This window comes from Epinephelus lanceolatus, chromosome 9 (genome assembly GCF_041903045.1).
Source record: "Epinephelus lanceolatus isolate andai-2023 chromosome 9, ASM4190304v1, whole genome shotgun sequence".
NCBI classification, from domain to species: domain Eukaryota; kingdom Metazoa; phylum Chordata; class Actinopteri; order Perciformes; family Serranidae; genus Epinephelus; species Epinephelus lanceolatus.
The window spans coordinates 5,119,250-5,138,892 of NC_135742.1; the positions used below are offsets into that span (position 1 = coordinate 5,119,250).

General features: G+C 42.5%; 1 protein-coding gene across 1 annotated transcript in view; it reads left to right on the forward strand.

Moving 5' to 3' along the window:
• Positions 1-19,643, forward strand: part of fras1 (Fraser extracellular matrix complex subunit 1) — a 411,473-nt gene that overhangs the window by 337,424 nt on the left and 54,406 nt on the right. Inside the window, exons 35-40 of the mRNA XM_078170455.1 lie at positions 3,712-3,843; positions 4,140-4,268; positions 7,502-7,749; positions 8,478-8,629; positions 10,226-10,388; positions 15,731-15,863. Of these exons, the coding sequence (XP_078026581.1) occupies positions 3,712-3,843; positions 4,140-4,268; positions 7,502-7,749; positions 8,478-8,629; positions 10,226-10,388; positions 15,731-15,863 (957 nt within the window). The remainder of the gene's footprint in view (positions 1-3,711; positions 3,844-4,139; positions 4,269-7,501; positions 7,750-8,477; positions 8,630-10,225; positions 10,389-15,730; positions 15,864-19,643) is intronic.

Here is a 19,643-nt window from a genome sequence, read left to right on the forward strand (position 1 = left end):
CCTTTGTCCAGACTTGCCCGAACATGCCCAGACATGTTTTAATGGTGTATCATTTTTCCATTGGCCTGTGAATCCCCAGATTCTCCCACCATTAGGTTAGAACTCAGGTTTACACTATTTTTAAAAAACATATGGAACTCAGGGACTATTTCTATAAGTCCCTTGTGCCTTTATGCGATATAATCTTTTAATGTGCATCAGGTAATACAAACACTTGGGTGTATGTGTGATAGGTTATGTGTGTTCTTTTTAGCATGGATACAATGTGTACTTATATTATGAATACTTTGTTATGTATGACAATGTTTTAACACATATAGATGCATTTCACTCAGTGTTATAAGAACTTATGCATAAAACATGGTTATATCATGGTTATATGACTTTTTCTTGATCAGTTTATGCAGTATATCACTTTTACTTGATTAGGGATTAATTCTTACACTACACTCTGAGTTACACTTATCACTTTTGCACTGATGTGTCTTGACTGTGATCTTCAGATCTGTGATTGTATGTTCTGGCTCTCTGACCTTTATACTGTATAAGAAAGATGGACAACATGACAGCTTCCCAAAAATGAAGCCAAAACATCGTGATCGCCCCCTGGTGGCTGGCTGCAGTACAGGTCATTAACCCCACCCACTCCACGCTAGCAGATAGGGCATGGGTCAAACTACAGACTCAAAGTACTCCTCAAATAAATTTTTCCCAAAGATGGTTTCTGTCATTTTAGGTAGTTCTTATCACACTCATGTATGATCAAGCTCACAATCGATGGCGCTGCTCGTCATTGGGTTGGATGGGTGTTTCGGCAGGAACTCGACACCGCAGCGGTTGCCACTGGCTACAAATGACATCACCAGCTTAAAGCCGCTACAAGGAACTTTTAACTGGATATGCAAAAGTCTCTCGCTTCTGCTGATGTCTGTGCGTGACCTACAACAGCAAATGAGACCATCGGTGTGAAGATAAGCTATTTCTATATAGTGTATATCCATACCTTTAGGAAACTGTCTCCGGGTCCGCCCCAGGTCGCTTCCAGGACAAAACGATTTACGGCACTCAGACGGCACTCGTCATCTTACCTAGCTGCTTACATTTATAGTGACTCATAAATAGTCGCTATTCCTCCTCCTCGACCCGACATCCGCGGGGAGTTAAAATAGCAGCAGTCATCGGGTAAAAGTTGTGTGAAAGCACTGGACTCACCAACAGTCAGCCACGTCTCAGTCACACAGAGAAAATCCAATCCTCGGGAAGTCAGGAAATCCTTCAGGATAAACGTTTTGTTCACTAGCGATCTAGCATTTACCAGCCCAATCCTGGCAGGAGCTGGCGGGTCCACGGCGTTAGCTGTCCGGGGAGCCACACACAGAGGCCGCAGGTTGCGCAGATTCACCCCGCACCAGCGGGGACGAGGAGAGCAGGGGCCACGGGGCTGGAACACCTCATCCGGGCCAACGACAGGGTCCAGCGGGTGCCGAGAAATAAAGAGGCGAGGCACCGCTCCATACTCAGTCCAAGAAGCCGTGGAAGTGCTCGCCAAACAGGCCTTCAGCCTTACCAGCCAACCGCTGCGTTTACCCCGGCAGCGGTGGCGCTTACGCCGGAGAGGTGGAGCTGGGGCGCGGCAGAGGTGAGCTGGGATCCCCGATAGGAGCGGGGGCAAAGTTTTCCCATCTTGTTGTTTCATTCATCCCCAAAACAAACACATGCGCGAGCCAGGTAAGCGTCTTTATGACAACATGCACTAGAGCTCATGGGAAATGTAGGCTTCATTCCGGCAAAACACTACCGCTTTTGTCCACAGGGTCGCCAAAATCAACTCAAAATGAAAGTTCCTTGTAGGGGCTTTAAAATGTCCCTGGCCATACCTGGGATATTTTGGCCTCATTTTTGAAACAGTGGGGATAAATGGAGATGTGTTGTCCATCTTTATATACAGTCTATGGATTAGACCGAGTCTCCTCTGTTTATCTTACGTGTCATAAAGTGCCACTGCACTCTGCCTCAATCCTCAACAGAAGCTGGGAAATGAGTGTTTACGGGTGTTCAGAGAAGTCACCAAAGTGCTTTTCGCTTTAGTGTAGGCCTTGAGGCACATACACACACACACACACACACACACACACACACACACACACACACACACATGAGCGTGGTAGTCTCTGATGCTTTTATCCTCCATCCATCCTGCTTCACTTCTGTCGTTAAGAGGAAACTAAAGATGGCTTTTGTTCGCGGCCAGTAGAAAGTGCAACAACAGTCAATTACTCATTGCTCAGTTATCCGAGTCCTTCTGAGGTACTTGTACTTAACTTGAGTATTTACAGTTTGTGTAAGGTTATATTTCAACTCCACATCTCAGAGGGGAATGTTGTACTGAAATAATCTGTCAGCTGATTGGCTGACCATTTAAATTATTAAGTAAAGTCAGTTCTTAAGAAAAGATGCCAAACATTCTCTAGTTTCTTAAATGAAAGAATTTGCTGCTTCTCCTTGCTATCACATTAAAATGTATTATTTTTTAGTATTGGCCTGCTGGTCCACTTTGAGCTCTGGGAAATGTAATGGACAGAACAAAAATACATGAGCGTGCAAATAGGCAGACAGAAAGAAAGAAATGAAAAGCATAACATGTTAGTTAGTTTTCTTACATTTCGTGGACCAAACTATTAACTGATTCTTTAAAAAAGCAAGTGAAAGATTAAGTGACATTAATGCAAAACTCATTAGCTGCAGCCCCACTACACAAATGGCCACTGATGGTTACTGTGCAGATCAAAATTTTGCCTATACATCCTGTGCAGTGTTTATTTATGCTGAGTTAAACTAGTTAACTATACTTGGACCAGTTCCCTCAAGGTGTCCTTGAGAACGAGACGTACGTTTGAGCAACCTGAAAACAAAATCCCACCGTGCCAGCATTAGCTCAGGGCTTCGAAATGATGCTTTAAACCTTAATTTTTCTTGCTCTCCACAACCTTTCGACTTTGTCTCTCAAAAGTAATTTTTCTATAATAAGCATCACAGTGAAAATCCACATTTCGCTGTTAAGACACACTTCTGTTAATATTTATTCAAAAAGAAAAGAAAATATTTTTAAACTCTTTAATTTCCTTTTCTGAACCAAACTTTTTAATTTTTCACCACAAGAAATCAGGACAATGCACAAACGTTTGAAAAATTAGCTAATAAATCACATCTTTCTATATGTGATAATTGGCTTATTGTAATGTCTTGGTTAGTTGTTCTTTTTTATGTTATTTTGTTTTGTTTGTCTGGTTTTGTTTTGTTTTTTAGATCATGTGTAGAAGGGACAAGTGGAGTCACTAAAGCAGAAAAGCATTTAATGAGTGTAACGAGTTTCCACCTGAATCCCTGATAAATTGTTTCAGCAGTTTGCTTAATTGATTCATGGAGATATTTTAATCACAGCTTCTGCAATTGTATTTTTTGTTATTTCTCTTATTAACAATGTTGTGTTAAGTGAGTGGTCTCAAGGAAGCTGATTAGGTTTTTTCCCCAGCTCCTTGAGTCAAGGAGCTGGGGAGATAATTAGCATCAGAGGTGTGTGTGTGTGTGTGTTTTGGTAAGTCTTTGCTTATCTGATTAATTCCCTTATTTTTCTTTGTGTGCGTGTGTGTGTGTTTCTCTGTTTTGTGTGTTCGCTCTCATTGTTTCCTTTGTCCTGTATCTGTGTTTCAGTGTCAGACGGTGAACACACCACTCCTGAGCTGGACTTTGCCGTCCTGCTGCTGTCCAACCATCAGCAGCCGCCGGTGTTTCAGGTTCTGGACCCCCTGCTGGAGGTCAGCCTGGGAGGACAGGCCACCATAGGTAAGAGAAAACACACACACAAATACACATTTTCGAGAAGACAGCCTTGTGGTGAAGAGGTCCAGTAAGTGATGAAGTGGTCTGTGTGAGGTAATGAGCTCTGAAGTACGACCCTGGTGAGCAACAATACTGAAGAAAGAGCCGTGTGTGTGTGTGTGTGTGTGTGTGTGTGTGTGTGTGTTTACAGTCTGGTACAGATAGTTAATTTTCTCCTTTTCTTGCTTCATCTCTCTTAACACTTCTTTCCTCTTGCTTTGTGTGTGTGTGTGTGTGTGTGTGTGTGTGTGTGTGTGTAGGCGGTCAGCAGCTGGCAGTGAGCGACGCTGACACAGCTCCAGATGAGCTGGAGTTTGAGCTGGTGGAGGCTCCCGTCCATGGAGAGCTGATTAAGACCGATGGAAGCACACACACCAGCATGACCAATGGTGAGATGATAGACACATACAGACAAATGGAAAGTTGGTAATGTCACAGCTACTGACTGACCACGTAACAAGTAGGCAAATGTCAGGAATCTGCTGTCACTATTTCCTCCAGCTGTTCTGGTAGATTTTGACCATTTAAGGATGTTAAAGGTTTATGATTCTGTTTGTTTTAGAAAACACAAAACCTTTAATTACTACTAGCTCCGTGTGATGCAAATAAACATGCTGTACGAGTGGCAACATTCACAGATTATTGTGGTACTCTTACAACAACAAACAGATTGGTTTGTTTATATGTATCTACCTCCTCTTGCTGCTTTCTCCTCCACTGTCTGAACTTCATTCAGCAATGTCAGACAAGGATGCTCATCTACATCTTCCTCTTTTTAAAACCTGCCCACTTACACGTTGTTAATAGCTCAATATTTCCTCAACGATCTATTTATTCACTACATTTTCACATCATTCATTTATAGCTCATTTAGTGGAGGTCCACTGAATAGATGAAGCAGTGTAGCAGAGCTCATCACATCTTCTTAAATCTGCAAATAATTCAAAATGCAATTGCATATCAACAGCACACGCCCACATCATGATGTTATATACAGTACAGGCCAAAAGTTTGGACACACCTTCTCATTCAATGCGTTTTCTTTATTTTCATGACTATTTACATTGTAGATTCTCACTGAAGGCATCAAAACTATGAATGAACACATGTGGAGTTATGTACTTAACAAAAAAAGGTGAAATAACTGAAAACATGTTTTATATTCTAGTTTCTTCAAAATAGCCACCCTTTGCTCTGATTACTGCTTTGCACACTCTTGGCATTCTCTCCATGAGCTTCAAGAGGTAGTCACCTGAAATGGTTTCCACTTCACAGGTGTGCCTTATCAGGGTTAATTAGTGGAATTTCTTGCTTTATCAATGGGGTTGGGACCATCAGTTGTGTTGTGCAGAAGTCAGGTTAATACACAGCCGACAGCCCTATTGGACAATTGTTAAAATTCATATTATGGCAAGAACCAATCAGCTAACTAAAGAAAAACCAGTGGCCATCATTACTTTAAGAAATGAAGGTCAGTCAGTCCGGAAAATTGCAAAAACTTTAAATGTGTCCCCAAGTGGAGTCGCAAAAACCATCAAGCGCTACAACGAAACTGGCACACATGAGGACCGACCCAGGAAAGGAAGACCAAGAGTCACCTCTGCTTCTGAGGATAAGTTCATCCGAGTCACCAGCCTCAGAAATCGCAAGTTAACAGCAGCTCAGATCAGAGACCAGATGAATGCCACACAGAGTTCTAGCAGCAGACCCATCTCTAGAACAACTGTTAAGAGAAGACTGCGCGAATCAGGCCTTCATGGTCAAATAGCTGCTAGGAAACCACTGCTAAGGAGAGGCAACAAGCAGAAGAGATTTGTTTGGGCCAAGAAACACAAGGAATGGACATTAGACCAGTGGAAATCTGTGCTTTGGTCTGATGAGTCCAAATTTGAGATCTTCGGTTCCAACCGCCGTGTCTTTGTGAGACGCAGAAAAGGCGAACGGATGGATTCCACATGCCTGGTTCCCACTGTGAAGCATGGAGGAGGAGGCGTGATGGTGTGGGGGTGTTTTGCTGGTGACACTGTTGGGGATTTATTCAAAATTGAAGGCACACTGAACCAGCATGGCTACCACAGCATCCTGCAGCGACATGCCATCCCATCCGGTTTGCGTTTAGTTGGACGATCATTTATTTTTCAACAGGACAATGACCCCAAACACACCTCCAGGCTGTGTAAGGGCTATTTGACCAAGAAGGAGAGTGATGGAGTGCTGCGGCAGATGACCTGGCCTCCACAGTCACCGGACCTGAACCCAATCCAGATGGTTTGGGGTGAGCTGGACCGCAGAGTGAAGGCAAAGGGGCCAACAAGTGCTAAACACCTCTGGGAACTCCTTCAAGACTGTTGGAAAACCATTTCAGGTGACTACCTCTTGAAGCTCATGGAGAGAATGCCAAGAGTGTGCAAAGCAGTAATCAGAGCAAAGGGTGGCTATTTTGAAGAAACTAGAATATAAAACATGTTTTCAGTTATTTCACCTTTTTTTGTTAAGTACATAACTCCACATGTGTTCATTCATAGTTTTGATGCCTTCAGTGAGAATCTACAATGTAAATAGTCATGAAAATAAAGAAAACGCATTGAATGAGGTGTGTCCAAACTTTTGGCCTGTACTGTAGGTCAACGTATTTTTATTACTGAAGATATAATACTCATAGTTGGAGTTTAACTGTAAGGTGTGCAAAATGACAGCAAGCAGCTTGGAAGGCTCAGATTTATGGAAGATTCTTTTGGGCCTCTAAACATCGGTTACTCTCAGGGTTTTGTCCTTATTCACGCATAAAACTTGTGCTTATTTTGTAGTTATGAAGTTGTCCATCCCTATAAAATCTTGACTCACAGACTGATGAACACACTGAGTTGTTCTCAGAAAACTTAGCAGTAACATGGAAAACTTAGTAGTTACACAAAAAATGCAATCGTCACACAGACAAATTGGAAGACATACAGAAAACTTAGTAGTCACACAGAAAAGTCAGTAGTCACACTCGAAACTCAGTAGTCACACAGAAAATTCAGTAGCTAGTCACACTCGAAACTCAGTAGTCACACAGAAAATTCAGTAGCTAGTCACACTCGAAACTCAGTAGTCACTCAGAAAATTCAGTAGTCACACTCGAAACTGAGTTGTCACACAGAATATTTAGTAGTCGCTCAGAAAACTCCATAGTCACACAGGAAAGTCAGTAGTCACACTAAAAACTTAGTAGTCACTCAGAAAACTGTTGTCACACAAAAAACTCAGTAGTCACACAGAAAATTCAATAGTCACACTAAAACTTAGTAGTCACTCAGAAAACTATTGTCACACAAAAAAACTCCGTAGTCACACAGAAAAGTCAGCAGTCACACAGAATATTTAGTAGTCACTCAGAAAACTCAATAGTCACACAGAAAAGTCAGTAGTTATACAGAAAATTCAGTAGTCACACTAAAAACTTAGTAGTCACTCATAAAACTATTGTCACACTAAAAACTTAGTAGTCACTCAGAAAATTTAGTAATCACACAGAAAACTTAGTAGTTATGCAGAATAACAAACAGGGAATCTAGCCAACAGTCAAACTGGAGACACACAAGCACACACACCTCAGCTCACACCTTCTCCATTCCTTCAGGTGACACCTTCACCTTCAGCGACATCACACGCAACGTTCTGCTCTACCGACACGCCGGCCTCAACACCCAGGACGACGGCATCACCTTCTCCGTTAGCGACGGCATCTCCATGGCGACCACAGTGGTGCAGGTGGCAGTGCTGGGCGCCGGGGGCGACGGGCCGCAACGGGACCCAGCAGCCACTCTGTCACTGGAAGTGGGCGAGAAGAGCAGCACTGTGATCAGGCGCTCGCACCTGGCTTACACTGTGAGTGAACGGAAATCGATGACAGCTATAAATGTAGAGTTTTCTTTTCGTTCAAAAATATCTTATTCATAGTCTTTACATTTCTTTTCGTAGAAAGTTACAACAGTATGTCAGGTTTTATTTTGGAGAAAATGCTAGTGAATGCAAGATTAGCATTAGACAGCACTGAATGTCTTTGACAAAGAAAAATATAAGTATGTGTCCTAAATATATCAGATTATATGTAATTGCTTTCAGAATGTTTTTCCATAATATTAAAAAACAACAACAACACATTTCTCATTTTATATGTAATATAAGTCACTTTCTTTTAGCAGGAAGCAAAGCAAAGCCTGTGTGTGCGCTTAGCACTCTGAAATGTAAAATATATACCATTTAACTACATTATACCTTATATATTGCTTAACCTGGAGCATCTGCAAATGCGTTTTACATTAGCAGTATAATATTAACATATAAATCAGGCAGTGAGCTGTTATTGGCAATTAGTGTTTTCCTTCTCCATTAAAATTTCAAACCCTGAAAAAGAGGCAGCTGTTATTTTAAGGTTTGTCTTGTTTACTGTCCAGCTGCAGACTGTTGTTCTTATCTAATGTATTTGTTATTTCTCCGTGAGAAGATAAATTTGGGATCACAGTAAAAAGTTTTAAGGCTGTAGAACTTGTGTTCCTCAACATGTGGGGCAAAGGCACATCAGTACCACAGTGACAGTGTTTTGTCTCTCGCAGGACGACACGTCCCCAGACGACCAGATTCAGATCCAGTTGGTGTCTGTGCCGATGTACGGCATCCTGACCCGGAGCCAGTCCCAGCAGGAGCACCAGGAGCTGAGAGAGTACTCCTCCTTCTCCATGGAGGACATCAACAAGCACAGGATCAGGTAGGAGGGACAACAGACAGTCTGTTGGTACATTGACGATGCAGAATGAATTCATACAAACCTGAGAAGTGCTTCATATCAAAACCAAATATGACCCCAGGAACATTTTCTGATTTCCACCAATGTCAGCCTGATGTTTTGCTCTATTTTGGCTTTTCTTAATACTCTCTTCGTAAATTTTCCTCTTTTTTAGTTGACAAGAGAAATAATTCTGATGTGATCTGGAAATATTTCACTCAGCTTCAAAGGCGAGAGTCTCTAAAAACTTGCAATGAAAAGTGCCCAGAAGAATATCCTTGGTTTCAGTGCAGGGTTTTAGTTTCCCATGATGGTTTAAATGCTACTTCAGAGGCTTGTAAAAGCAGAATATCAGCATAAAACCTGAAGCTATTAACCAAAAATGACTTTCAAAAACCCTCAGTCGTTTCCAGAAGCAGTCGTTGTATAAGCAATAAAGGTTCATGAGGGTCCATGGGAGAGAGGAGAGTGAATTAGCACCTTTTTTAGTCCTTCAGTAAGAAAAAAAGATGCTCAGAGTTCTGTTAACAGCTCCCTCATGATGACAACTTTTCAGCAACCGTGAATGTGGTTCCCAGTTTGTTTTGGGACTTTATTATCACCCTGACCTGCAGACATATTGAGTTTTAAAAAGTTTTTCAGAGGAGTGTAGAATCCTTCAACAAAATATAAAACATGGAAACCACTTAGATTTAAGTGAAGAGCAGAAAAGAGTGATATGTTTTTGACAAGATGTGTGGGCCTCTAATAAAGAGGCTCTTTTAAAGGAATAAGTCTGGTGTTGATTCCTCTCCGTAAGAGATAAAAAAAGGGCTTCGATGGTTCTTCTGGCTGCAGTCGTAGTTGTGATCAATTTCTCTGATTGCAGCCTGAGTCGGTGGGGATCGTTTCCCCCTCAGCGTCACAGCAGAGGAGGAAGTTGTAATAGCTCACAGAGACATTTTGTTTTCCTTCAATCTAACATTTCTCCTTACGAGACAAGAGCTCTACAAATATTACCGAAACCCAGTAAGAAAACAAATGAATTAGCAGGGAATCATTTAGTATCCTTCCTCCACATTACATTCAGTGACTCAGCCTGTTGGCATAAGCAATGCCAATTAGCATCACTCTGATATTACCTGCAAGAGGTACTGAGGCCCCACATGAGGAGCGCTAAGATGAAATATAAATATTCACATGCTAACTGCTTCATTTCCATAATGCAGGCCCTGATTAGCTTTAGCGCAGGACGATCCTCGGGGGGCAATCTTCAAATCGCCTGTATTAGTTTTGTCTCTGCGGTGCTGGCTCGTACAAACAAGAGCTGGGAATTGTTTTATGAGAATTAAATGGGATTAGAGGAGAGTATGCTGGTATGGATTTCAATTTTATTTGAGCTTCGCAGAGATTAGCAGCTGCATCGCTTTGGGAGGGCTAATGCAAAGCTTTCCCAAGTCCTCTTATCAGGCCAGGATTAGACACATAAACAGATATTTATGTATTCATTAAAACACAGTTATTGTATCAAACAAATTAGTTATTAAACAACATGCAATTAATGTCAATGATTCTGTTATCAAACCTCTCCATCGCCAGGTACATCACTTCCTTAGAGACGGGCAGCCAGCCGGTCACAGACATCTTCCACTTTGTTGTGTATGACGGAGACAACAATCGCCTTGACAACCAGATGTGCACCATCACCATCACCTCCACGCCCAGACAGCCGCCGGTGGTCACAGTCCGCAGCGGCATCAAGGTAGTCACACACTTATATACAGTGTACACACACATGAGCAGAACAAGGCTACACTCACACACACACAGGCCCAATTCTAAAATGATCCTAATATATAAAAGATTACAATTTTATGGATGATACAGTACACAAACAGTCTTGTACACACAAACTGCACACTGTTATTTCCTCTCCATTACCCTGCCTGCTCATAAGAGACTGAAATCCTCAAACACTCTTTAGAGTTTTTTTTTTTTTTTTTTAAGCAGCTGCAGGATTCAGAAACAGTCATTAACGAGACAAATGAAGCAGAGGAAACCATCGCACACTGTCACACACTGTCCCTCAGAAAGCCTCAGACCAACCCTGCTACTGAGAGTGGTGAAATGTTATTCAAGAGCTATACTTAAGTACAAATTTGTGGCCCTAATACTTGAGCCTTTTCATGTCACTTTCTACTTCTACTCTACATTTCAGAGGTGAATATTGTACTTTTTGCTCCACTATATTTATCTGACAGCTTTAGGTACTTTACAAATTAATATTTTTGCACACAAAACATACAAAGAGCTCATAAAATATGATATTTCGCACTAAATTAAACTACCCAAGAGTTTATACCAGTGCAGAGGAAATGGTTCGTTGATTTTTCAATTAGTTGTTTGACACAAAATTTTTATTTAAGTCATTTTTCATATAAAATATTTCATGACTCCAGCTTCTTAAATGCAAAGATTTGCCACTTTTCCTTTTAATAATAGTAATAATTGAAATTTATAAGTTGTATTATTGTGGTTTACAGTCTTAGTTGAACAAAACAAACATTGTGAAGGTGTCACTTCGGGCTCTGCGTCAATGTCACACCAATTCTGTCACAGAGGATATTTTTATGCGTTGAGTACTTTCATATATAATGTTTTAAAGTTTATTTTAAGTACAAACTCTTACTTTTTTTTTTTACAATCTGGTGGTGATAAGTAAATGGCCCAAATACACTGCTCAAAAAAATTAAGGGAACACTTAAATCACACATCAGATCTTGATGAACGAATTATTCAAGTTAAAAATCTTTACTAAAGTACATTGTATAATTTGTTGAGAACAAAATGACGTAACAGCAGTCAGTGGAATCCAAAGTCATCATCCCACTGAGAGCTGGTTTCATAATCACACCGATATTTGAAGTAAAAAAAAAAAGAAATCACAGGCTGATCCAACTTGTGTGAATTTTTTTATGTGTGTGTTTTTTATGTTTTTTTTATGTGACTCAGTAGTGTGTACGGCCTCCCCGTGTGTGTACGCATACCCAACAACATCTGGACATGCTCCTGATGAGTCGGCGGATGGTGTCCTGGGGGTCTCCTCCCAATGCCCCGCTGGCGGACCTAGCAATTCTGGTGTTCTCTGGTGAATGCCAGTCGAGCTGCACGGTGCTGGGCTGTGAGCACAGGTCCCACTAGAGGACGTGGGGCCTCATGCCACCTTCATGGAGTCTGTTTCTGACAGTGTGGTCAGAAACATGCACACCAGCAGCCTGCTGGAGGTCATGTTGTAGGGCTCTGGCAGTGCTCCTCCTGTTCCTCCTCACACAAAGAGATACTGGTCCTGCTGCTGGGTTGATGCTCTTCTGTGGCCCTGTCCAGCTGATTGCGACCAAATGTTTCATCCTGGAGGAGCTGGACTACCTGTGCAGCCTGACTGGGCTGCAGGTACCGCCTCATGCTACCAGTAGTGACAAGGACACTAGCAGAAGACCAAACTAGAGAGCAACTGTCTGTAAAACCTCCCTTTTTGGGGGTTGTCTTGCTTTTGCCTCTCCATTGCACCTGTTGTCACTTTGATTTGCACCAAAGCAGCTGAAACTGATTCACAATCACTTGTGCTTCCTAAATGGACACATTGATATCCCTGAAGTTTAACTGACATGGTGTTAAACTGTGAAGATGAGCAGTGTAGTTCCTCCAATATCTCTGTGCTTAAGGGTTTGCATTCTCTCTTTTTTTTATCAGGGAGAGAGCATCTTAAAAGAAAGTGATCACAGAAAAGCATCCTCATAGTCTAAGATGGACTGTCTGTTTGATACATCACACAACTGTTACTCTTAGCTAAATACTGGGACTCCCCTCTCCCTCTCGGTCATCAAATATCCATCAGATGCTTCAGTTAACTACTCCCACTAACTTATCTCTCCTCCATCATTGTCTTCTTTTCTTTGGGCAGTTAAAGAATGTGAAATATGTCTTGGAGGGAGCACAAGAGCACACTCTGAGAGAGCTGTGTAGGGCACATGGTGGAGGAGGGTAAAGATGATGTCAGAGCTAATGAGGGTTACACTGGTTCACACTGCAGAGCCTCCCTCAGGGATGAATACTGTATTAGCACTGCAGAACCGCCCCTCCTGGGAGATATAAAGTAAATTCTCTACTTTAAAACATCTGCTTTAGTTAGCTGGGAGACTTTTCTTTTATGTAAGAACAATCTTACAACAAGAGCACAAAGTGGAACTTCTCCAGTGGTTACAATATTATTTGTTTTGTGACACTGAAAGGAACATTATATAGGTGGAAGCAACTCCCAGAGAACAAACCTCTAGCAGCACTTAATCATTTGCCAACTTTCTTGGCCTCACTAACTTCCTCTTAGGATTCAGAATGAAGTCTCAAAATTGTATGTTTTATCATTTTTGTACAGCCAAAACGACCTCCTCTCAGAAGGTTGCGTGTTCAAATCAAATCAGGGTCACCAGGGCGCCATGGTTATGCAGTGGTTAGCATTGTCACCTCACAGCAAGAGGGTTCATGGGGTGAAGGGTTCAAACCCCAGGGTGGGGGAGCCCTTCTGTGTGGAATTTGCATGCTCTCCCTGTGTCAGCGTGGGTTTCCTCCAGGTGCTCCAGCTTCCTCCCACAGTCCAAAGACATGCAGGTTAATTGGTGACTCTAAATTGTCCGTAGGTGTGAATGTGAGTGTGAATGGTTGTCTGTCTCTATGTGTCAGCCCTGTGATAGTCTGGTGACCTGTCCAGGACAGAGCATGTGAGCGGAGCGGACCGGGTGAAAATTTCCGCTCCTCGCTCGCACACCTGTCACTTTGCACCGCTCGTCCGCACGTTCTGCGCATTCTTCGCTCCACTCCGGTCCACTCCATCATAAATTTAATCCCGCTCCACTCGCTCACCACTCCGCTCAAAAAAACTGCGTCGTACTACCGTAACCTGTAATCTTCTATTCACAAATAAAACATGAGCTTGGTAGATTCTCCGGGGAAGCCTTCTCCCCTCTCCCCGCAGTTAGGGGCCGTTCTCCACGGTACCGCTGCTTCTCTTCTCAGTTTCTTTTCTGAAGTACACAGTAAACTCCATAGTTTTGAAAGAAAATAGTGTGGGTGTGAGCAGGTGCAAAGATGCATAGAGAGATAAGGCTCCGCTCCACCTTTTTTACCTCGCTCAACAAAAAATCCTTCCACTTCCCGCTCCGCTCCACTCACATGCTCTGGTCTGGGACCCCTAAAAGGATAAGCGGTTAAGGACATTTAATGAATGAATAAAAAAGAAAAGCCAAGATCATGATCAGAACTAACATCTTAGCAGTAAAGTCAGGAGTTGAGATATTCTGATGATTCTGAAATGAATAAATGAACTCTAATCAGATAAAAATCTGGAGTGGAAATGGGAGTTGGCGTTATTGTATGAGATGGGAAGAAATTAGTTATATATACCAGTATGTAACAACTTATTTGACCAATGGCCGACCAATTCTGTAGTGGAATTAACATCATACTATACATGCATACTCTTATCATGATGGCCCACCAGCATACACACACTCCGTAACCGCTTATCCAGTTAGGGGTCACGGGGGCTGGAGCCTATCCCAGCTGACACTGGGTGAGAGGCAGAGTTCACTCTGGACAGGTCACCAGACTATCACAGGGCTGACACATAGAGACAGACAACCATTCACACTCACATTCACACCTACGGACAATTTAGAGTCACCAATTAACCTGCATGTCTTTGGACTGTGGGAGGAAGCTGGAGCACCTGGAGGAAACCCACGCTAACACGAACTCCACAGAGAAAAAGGCTCCCCCAGCCTGGGTTTGAACCAGGAACCCTCTTGCTGTGAGGTGACAATAGGCCCGTTTCCACCGCAGGAACTTAGGGGAAATTTTACGGGGCCGGGGCCGTTGGTACGTGTCTCCACCACAGGAACCACCCCCGAAGGAAAGAGTTCCAGAACTTTTACAGTAGTTCAGTCCATAGGGACTTGGGTTGGGAACCAGAGGGTCGCTGGTTCAAGTCCTCGTCCGGACCAAATGCGGAGAGGTGGCTGGAGAGGTGCCAGTTCACCTCCTGGGCACTGCCGGGGTGCTCAGCAGATGAGGAGTCGCATTTTTAAAAGGAGTTGTAAGAAGAAAAGCAAGAAAGAGACACGCCAGAAACCCTTTTTACTTCTGCTTCGTACTTCTGCTTCTTCTTCTTTGTTGTTCTTCTTTGTTTGTTTCTTTGCCGCGTCGCCCCGGTCAAAATGGTCGCAGAACGATTACATCACATCCAGAGCCCGGTAACTTTACAGGAACTTTCCTCCTACTCCGCTCTCTCAGTGGAGACACGGCGGTTGAGAGGGCCGAGCGAGAGGACGTTCCGGTAAAGTTCCTGCGCCCCAAATAGTACCAGGAACTTCTTCAGTGGAAACGGGCCTAATGCTAACCACTGTACCACCGGGCTGAAATACAATGCTTTTCAGGGTATGTAATCATTAATTGTGCAAAATAAGAAAAAGCATGTTGGCCGGTTCTGATCGTTCCTTTGATAGCCGATATCAGCTGACACCAGTGACGTGCCGACATTATCGTGCATCTCTAGAAGATGTGTATAGTAACCAACAGATACAGTTCTTGCAAGCAGTCATTGAAACATGTGAGCAAAAATCTTTTAACTGAATCCTGGCTCTGGTTGCGTCTGGGTATTTATTCAGCTGTTGGACCCCTAATTTCATTGCCTATTCTTGTTGTAAACACCTTTAATTTAGTGCAGCCTGGCTGTGCTGCATCTTCTCTGATCACTCCCTAACACTAATTTTGAGCAGAACTAAGTTTGCTGTGGTCCTATTACAGTTAAAACCAGCTAATGTGTAAAAGAAAAAAACATTAACAATTGTTAGTTTGGACTCTTTCTTCTGATGAGGTGGGGGAAATAAGAGGCCTAACATGTTTTCTTATATCCAACAGTCTGGCTATTTAGATTCTCACCTTTACTTCATTGTGATAAATCAACCCCACACTGTCAACAACATGTCAATGTGACAAATGATCTGCAGAGGAAAAAGACATCAGGACTTATTTTAGTATTTTGTTGTTTAGGTCCAGGAAGGCGGCCGAGTGCAGCTATCTACTAATCACATCATCGTGTCAGACCTGGACACGCCCAGGAAGGACCTGCTGATTTGGCTTGTCAGTCCTCCAAAGTACGGCTTCATTGAAAACACCAACAGAGGTGAGACTTTGTGTTTGTGTCTGTCAGCATTGTGAGGTTTAGAGTATAGACAGTGTTTTCTTTCCTTCCTTATGAGGCTTGTGTAAGGTTTCAAATTAGAACATGAACTAAACATACTGTACACACATGAGCACGTGACACACTGCTACTTCTGTGTGCATGTACACAGTCACACCTGCATCACCCCGAATAATTTTCACATTTCTATTGATGTCACACTTGTATGCACACAATCCTGCACTGAATTCCCTGCAGTGCCGCTGCCATCTGTCACAGCTTGATTATGTTGTGGGTTAGCACTGCCAGATAGTCGGCTACAGATGGAGCCATTGTTGAAGGCCCAATTCTGACTGCATGCTCGCTCAACCACCGCTGTACTTTTCTTCTGTCCCTCAGAGGAACTGTTTGGAAAAATGAAAGAGGTGACATGAGTTGAAAAGGAACTGATCCCCTCTGGGAACATGTATCATTGTGAGAGCAGACTGGAAATCAGAGATCAAATAAAACACTTGGATGTGGAGAGAAATGGCAAATAAAACCATCTATCATTTTGATTATTGTTTAGAGTTTAAGGATTCACATATATAGTATGGTCACCCATATGGGCTACATGCAGGCTGTACATCTGCACTATTAACCAGCCACGTTTTTAGTATGTGAAGATCACAACAAAATATTGTCTCAAAATGACACTCAAAAGTTCAGAAGATGTTTTTGCATTAAAGGGGCTCTCCCCACAAGTTCATTGGGTCAAGGAGGGTCTAACAAAAGATGCTTTTGATTTGCATCATGGGAAATGTAGGATCCATTGCGATTGGGGTTTGACCTTTACTTGAGACTAATATTGTTTTTCCACACTCATGTGCTAGCTTGACTTGACTTGGTTTGACTCGGCACGTCAGCCCAGTGCTGCAGGGATTTGCTTCTGCATTAAAACAGGACTACCCGCTTCAAGGTGTGTCTTTAACTGATGATAGCTTATCTTGAGTGTTGATGTTTAAAAGCAGAAGACTTTTTCACAGCTAAAGGTTCCACGGTATGGCAGGTAAATGAAGTTTACCTGTTAGAGGTGAGCTGTTTGCAGAGGTGCAGTAAGAGCCTGTTGTCTGCAGCTCTTCATGGACATCTCACTGTGGCTGTTTCTGCTTGTACTCTTCCTCCCTGCTGTATTATTAGACTTGATTTTATTGAAAAGAAGCCGCTAATAATGTTTAGCTAATTCGGTGATAAACACGTTTCATGTCTTACAGATTCTTCAAAATAAAAGTTCCCCATTATTTTGTAATGTTAAAGCTTTTATTGTGAAGCAGCAAAATAAGGAAATGATGCGTTTTCATAAGCAGTAATTTAACACAACTCCCATACAACTGAAAGTGAACATGAGATCATTAAATAAAGCAGATATCTAGATTAAAAACAGGACGCAGGAGAGAAACTAAACTCCTACAAAAGTCCTGAAAGATGGACATGCAGAAAATTTAAAAATGCTTTTCTCTCTGGTACCCTGCATAGACAGAAATAAGTTGAGTCACACAGCACACACACTTATTTCAGGGGTAGATGAGGGGTTGGCTGGGGTCGGCAAGATATTACCACTACCTGCTTGGAGGCGGTCGGGCATGCTTTTGGATTGACACCGAAGACAGTCCATCTTGGGATGCCGCAGAGCAGCATGTTTAAACTGACAAAGGAAATGAAAATCGAAACGGCATGGTTTGACTCAGCGGGGCCACAAGTGCTAATGGAAAACCCCATAAAAATCAGTATATCTCAAGCTCTGCTGCTTCATTTTTTTTTATCTCTCTCTTGTAAGTCCCCCAACTTTAGAGAAGCATAACACTAAATAACAAAAACAACATAAAACCTTTTCAAAAACATCTTAACTCGAGGTTCACTTGCTGGCTTTTCTCTCAAGCTTTCAACAGCTTCTCTCAGTGGTCATTTCATCACATGACCTCAAGTATGGAACTTGCAGCCAGTCTACATAAGGGAGTCTGACTGATATTATCACCTGAAGGACATTATATATCCAGGTCACGTGATGATTACTAAACCAACTCCACGGCAACTGTGCGAACGCAGCCAATGACAGCTGTGATATGCAGTTGAAAGCCTTGGAGGAAGTTAGTAAGTGGATATGAAATTGAAGAGCAAGTTAACACCGTGTTTTACCTTGAACATGCACGACTTCAAATAAAAAAGAAAATGCACACACACCACCATTTAGTCTGAAGTTACTCGAACATTTCACAAGGTCAAGAATGAAATTTCATGCACACCATTGAAAAGAAAAACATTGAATGTATTGTTTACTGTTTGCGAGCAACATTTTTACCTTCAGCTATTAAGCAACAGCAGAAAATAACCACAGATGATATGTGAAGCAGCACGTCTCACTTCTAAGAACAGATGTGAAGGTGTGGTAATTCAAAGTAGGCTCTGCCATGTAACATGCAAGAAGAATGGAGGATGTCATGAAGGGTACATGGATTGAGTCAGATATTTATATTTGCTGCAGTACATAAACAGCTGGCTCCAGTGTCTCCCTCCATGTCCTTGATGGCTGCTGGAGCAGAGGGACGGTCGTTGGTATTCAGTCCGGTCGGTCGGCAGCGTGAGGTGACTGTATTGCTGCTGTCACCGGGGCACAGGGGAGGCCAGCCGGTGTCACCGTCAATGTGTTGCCCGTTTGCCTCAACAAAATCGACGGGTCTTGTGCTGATGTGCAGATGCACGGAAACACAAAAGGCATTCGTCCACATGTTGATGTTCTGTATTTGCATGACTACATTACAGAACAAAACACAGAGGAGAAAACACACCTAGATACGTATCCTTTATTTATATGCAAATCAGCTTCTAGCAAAACATTTACATTTGTGTGGTTAGCGCAGACACAGGCACACATACAGAGACGCATTAAAGACATTCTCTGATATTATGCATTGTAATGTTAATAGCCGGTGCAGGAAAACTCAAACATATATGTATACACATATAACTGCATATTTATATTGTAAAATAAAATTCAGACTGAGTTTAGCGGTTTAGTCAGTCCATCAGACAGCCCATTACTTAAGTCCAGAGTGAGACATCTTGATACCAACAGACTAGATTTCCTGTGGATATTCATAGTCCCCATGGGATGAGTCAATTTAAAATTTGAAGTTTGTCTAACATATTGTAACGGACAGTGTGATGTGATGTTGACTGTATGGATTCTGTCACTGTTAGGAATGTGTTCTGGTACAGCAAAAGGTCTGTTATGGCTGAGTTTTCCATAATGTCAGTGAACGTGTCACTATCAGCGAGCGGAGTTGTGTGTCTGTGAAGCCTGTCAGTCAATACTAGCACCTGTGGCAGTGACCTGTGTGAGTTACCCACCTGTGATTGGCAGAGGTTTAAGGAGGGTTGTTGTTATGCCTGCTAGTGTGTGTGTGTGTGTGTGTGTGTGTGTGTGTGTGTGTGTGTGTGTGTGTAAGTGGAAGTTAGGAGCGAGAGTTGTTAAGTAGCTGCTAATGCAGAAGACACTTTGTAAGCAGACAGGTTGTTGTTTTGCCGTTGGTCACGACCCACAGTAACCTGTGTTAGAGGGAAGGAGTAAAAAGCCAGCAGATGAGTTCATGCCTCGTAGCTTCATTGTTAACTGGTCGCTACAGTATGTTGGATGAAGAGAAACATCCCCCCCAAAAAAATTTAGAATTCACAAAAAATACCCTGACCTGGCTCTGGCCTCACTGCCAGTCCAACAGTTCTACCTGAATTAAAGTTTAATGGGTT